Raw genomic sequence first — 4,140 nt, 5'->3', positions numbered from 1 at the left:
TTCTATAGGTTAGTTCCAGCCAGCTAGAAAGTCTAGTTTAGTATTGAATTTATTTGACTTAACAGTATTCACATGTTATAAAATCCGTCCGAAGTGTGAAGTAAAGCATTTTGTTGATCTCACTGCAATTGGAGACTTTTGATTTGTGGCTCACTGCACAAAAAAGTGGGAACCAGCTTGAGAGCTACCATAAGGCTTTGTCACTTACATTTGCTATCCAAGTAATACTCATGTTTTAATTTGGAAAAATTACCATTTGTATCCATGAATTTTGTGAATGCTGACAAAAGTACCCATCAAACAAGAAAACTAACGTTGTACCCATGAAAGATGAATTCCGTGTGACAATAATATCCAAACTGTGATTTTTCGTTGACTTTTTAATAAAATTCCCAAATTACCCATTTTATCTTCTTCCCCAAATTTCAAATTTCACAACCCTCATCCTTCGAATTTTCATCATACCAGTTGCAAACCCTCTCTCCCTTCACATCCTTTCTCTTCCCTTGCCGCTGAAGAACCCCAAAGCCTAGGAATCCCAGAGCATGTTGAGTACTCATTTGGCGGTGCCAAACCAGAAGAAGTACTAAAATGACCCCAACCGCGAAAAACAAATGGAGGTGTCATAGACAGCACCCACCTACTATTCTTACTCCCCTTATTACTACTACTACCTTCACCAACTTCACTTTGCAAAACGACGTCGTAGCTTGCCGAATGCTTCATCCCACCACTACCACCACTAAACTTATGATTGGCTTCCAGAATCTGCTTCCTCAATTCCTCAGGCAACCTCAAAGTGAAACTCTCCAAACTCTTCCCCGGTTCCACAAGAGAGTGACCTGTAGAATGTGACCTCACCAACAACCCAAAAGCTCTCACCTTTGAGGTCCCATTACACTTCCCAACAACTCCATCAACTCCCTCACCAACCCCACCTTTATTCCTATCACAAGAAATCTCACCCATTCTCCCAGACATTTCATCGAACACATGGTTGGCACTTCCCTCTAACTCCTGAATCTCAACCTTGAACTCCATGTTTTCCGACTTCATCTTGGCCACGCGTCGATGCACTCGGGGTGAAACACGTGACTGCACTTGGGCAAAAGTCTGAGCTTGTCCATGTCTTTGAACTCGCTCAAGCACACAGCGCACTGAGACCCATTTTGAGGTGCTTCATGGTGGAATAAACCATAATATTTGAACAATAACATCAGATAATTAATAATCTACAATTTTTAATCTTTTTAATTTTTTGGTGGCTGGCAGCAGTAGAGGAAGACGAAAGATGAGGGTTGTGAAATTTGGAATTTGGGGAAGAAGATAAAAGGGGTAATTTGGGAATTTTATTAAAAAGTTAACGAAAAATTACGGTTTGGGTACTATTGTCACACGAAACCCATCTTTCATGGATACAACGTTAGTTTTCTTGTTTGATGGGTACTTTTGTCAGTGTTTGCAAAATTTATGGGTACAAATGGTAATTTTTCCTTTTAATTTTTTGAACATATTTTTATTTCTTAGATTGCTAATTCAATTCTATTTTTGCGTTTTGGTTTGCAATCACTGTCTTTGGTTATGCTCTCACCTTTTATATTTAACTGGATTAGAATTTAGAAATGAGATTGCTGGTTTATTTTTTCCTCCATGTCATTCTTTCAAATTGTTCACCATTTTCTCTCCGCTATTAGCGACTCTCATTACACACTCTTGCTATTATGTGAACAGTATGGTGAACTATCAAAATAGCGGTTCCCTTCATTAATTAAGATTTCAAAATAGTTGTTCTCTTCATTATTTGATGTTAAGTAATGTTTCTATTGATTAGATGATAAAATACTACGACACACCACCTTCATTGCTATAGGATTAGCGGTAGTTTTGCCATTTTAAGCAGTGTGTTAAGTTAAGATGTTTCATATTTAAGCAGATCAGTTAGCTTGATCATCCGATTTTATGGTTAAATCATTCGAACAACCAAATGGTTCTGATTAGAACCTCTACAAATCCTCTGCTGCATAAGCATAGATAAAATATTTTCAAATCTTCACACTTAATTAATTAAATAAATGTTGTCTGCATAGCAGCTTTGCACCTTAATTTATATGGTTTTAAAGTAAGCGATCCACAATCTGAATAAGACAATAAACCTATAGAAAAGTACACATTTTGTTGATAACCATGTATGGATATATTTATCTGCTTCAAGTGCACGTGAAAGCTAGTTAATTAACTTAATCCCTTTATATATTAGCCATTTTTTATTTATCTAACTATAACAATTTTAATCTCTTTATTTTACTTTTAGACTTGATTGTTTACTTCTTTTATGCTTTTGTCCTAAATATTTTCTTACATCTAACCTATACTCCTCTGTTCTGTTTTTGTTTTTGTTTTTTTTGTAAGAAAGGTTTCTTTTCCTTTTCAATTTTTTAGCATTGGAACCAGAGTTTATTCATTCCAGTAATTTTTTTTAAAGTGCAGAATTTTTAAATAAGTAAGTAACTTTCTTGAATAATTTTGTGGGCTCCATATTATCATGGATGTTAGTGACTGTGTTTTCTATTTTTTCCTTTAAGAGTTATTCTCGCAGTTTATTTCAAACAGTATTAATATATCATAGTCTACACTCCTTGAGTTTATTTAACATATATTATTATTATTTGAGCCGGTGGTTTGACTCTATTATATGAATTCTCATCGTTCTATAATTTCGTTAAATTAGATATTGATAAGAGTTAGATTTCAAAGTCACGAGTTGATACAGAATATAGGGACGGTTTGACTAGATTCCTAGATTTTGCATTTGCTAATGCGTCATTCGATGGGATGATACGTTGTCCATGTCCGAAGTGTGGGTTCAGCCTTTTATAAAATAGAGAGGATGCATTCGATTATTTGCTGATAAACCATTCCCCGTCTAGTTACACATTTTGGATCCATCACGGTGAGAGACGCGTGGAAGAGAGCTCTAGTGACAGACAAGAAGATCAACCCAAAAGAAATTTCAATGCCCCGATGCTTGATATGGTCCACGAGGCATTCAACTTCTCAGGACTTCATGGCGATGAAGAAGACTCAGAGAACGAACATGCTGGCAGTACTGCGGATGAGTTGCCTTATTTATACAGTGAACCTAGTCGTGAGGCCCGCAACTTTTATGACCTACTCGAAGATGGGGAGCAGGAGTTATACCCAGGATGTTCAAAGTTCTCTAAGTTGTCTTTCTTAGTGAGGCTCTATCACATAAAGTCCATGTGCAGAGTGAGCGATAAGGCCTTTGGAATGATATTGGAGTTGCTCATGGACGCCTTTGAGCATGCCCGGATCCCATCTACTGTGCACGATGCCAACAAAGTCATAAGAAAACTCGGTCTCGCGTACAAGAAGATAGATGCATGTCCAAATGACTGCAGGCTATACCAGGGCAACGACCAAGAGTTGACCAAATACAAGCGGTGTGGGACATTGAGATGGAAGCATAAGACTAAAAAGAAATCTAGGGTGAGGATCAAGATGGTTGTAAAGAAGAACGGCAAACCACAAGCGGCAAAGATTATTCGTTATTTCCCCTTATTCCACGATTGCAGCGGTTATATATGTCTAGTAAAACAGTTGTTGACATGCTGTTGCATAAGAGAGGTCCTAACTCTGATGGTATGTATAGGCATTCAAGGGATGCCAAGGCATGGAAGTCATTTGACATACAATATTCCGACTTCTCTGCTGATCTGCACAGTGTTCGCCTAGCCTTAGCTAGCGATGGCTTTAACCCTTTTGGGAACATGAGCTCGAAATACTCAATTTGGCCCGTGGTTCTAATCCCGTATAACATGCTCCCTTGGATTTGCATGAAACCCACTTTGTTTATCCTCTCTATGATTATTGTTGGTTCTAAAATGCCTGGAAATAACATAGATGTGTACCTAGAGACATTGATCAATGAATTGAAGCAGTTATGGGTTGCTGCATAGATGTGGACAATCAGTAATTTTCCTGACTTGGGCAACCTATCTGGGTGGAACACGTACGGTGGGAGAGCCTGTCCTGTGTGCAATTTGGATGCTGAAACTAACCAACTCACACACAGTCAGAAATGGTGTTTCATAGGTCATCGTCGCTTTCTGAATCATGACC

General features: G+C 38.0%; 1 protein-coding gene across 1 annotated transcript; it reads right to left on the bottom strand.

Moving 5' to 3' along the window:
* Positions 1-453: 453 nt before the first annotated feature.
* Positions 454-1,217, bottom strand: LOC112725662 (E3 ubiquitin-protein ligase ATL31-like). Its single transcript, XM_025775468.3, has 2 exons — positions 1,066-1,217; positions 454-946 (listed from the first exon to the last, which is right to left on the bottom strand). Exons 1-2 carry the CDS (start codon positions 1,215-1,217, stop codon positions 460-462), a joined length of 639 nt encoding a protein of 212 aa, XP_025631253.1. The 3' UTR covers positions 454-459.
* Between the last annotated feature and the right edge of the window lie 2,923 nt (positions 1,218-4,140).

This window comes from Arachis hypogaea, chromosome 2 (assembly GCF_003086295.3).
Source record: "Arachis hypogaea cultivar Tifrunner chromosome 2, arahy.Tifrunner.gnm2.J5K5, whole genome shotgun sequence".
Lineage (NCBI taxonomy): Eukaryota > Viridiplantae > Streptophyta > Magnoliopsida > Fabales > Fabaceae > Arachis > Arachis hypogaea.
This window is presented reverse-complemented; position numbering and strand designations above follow the sequence as displayed.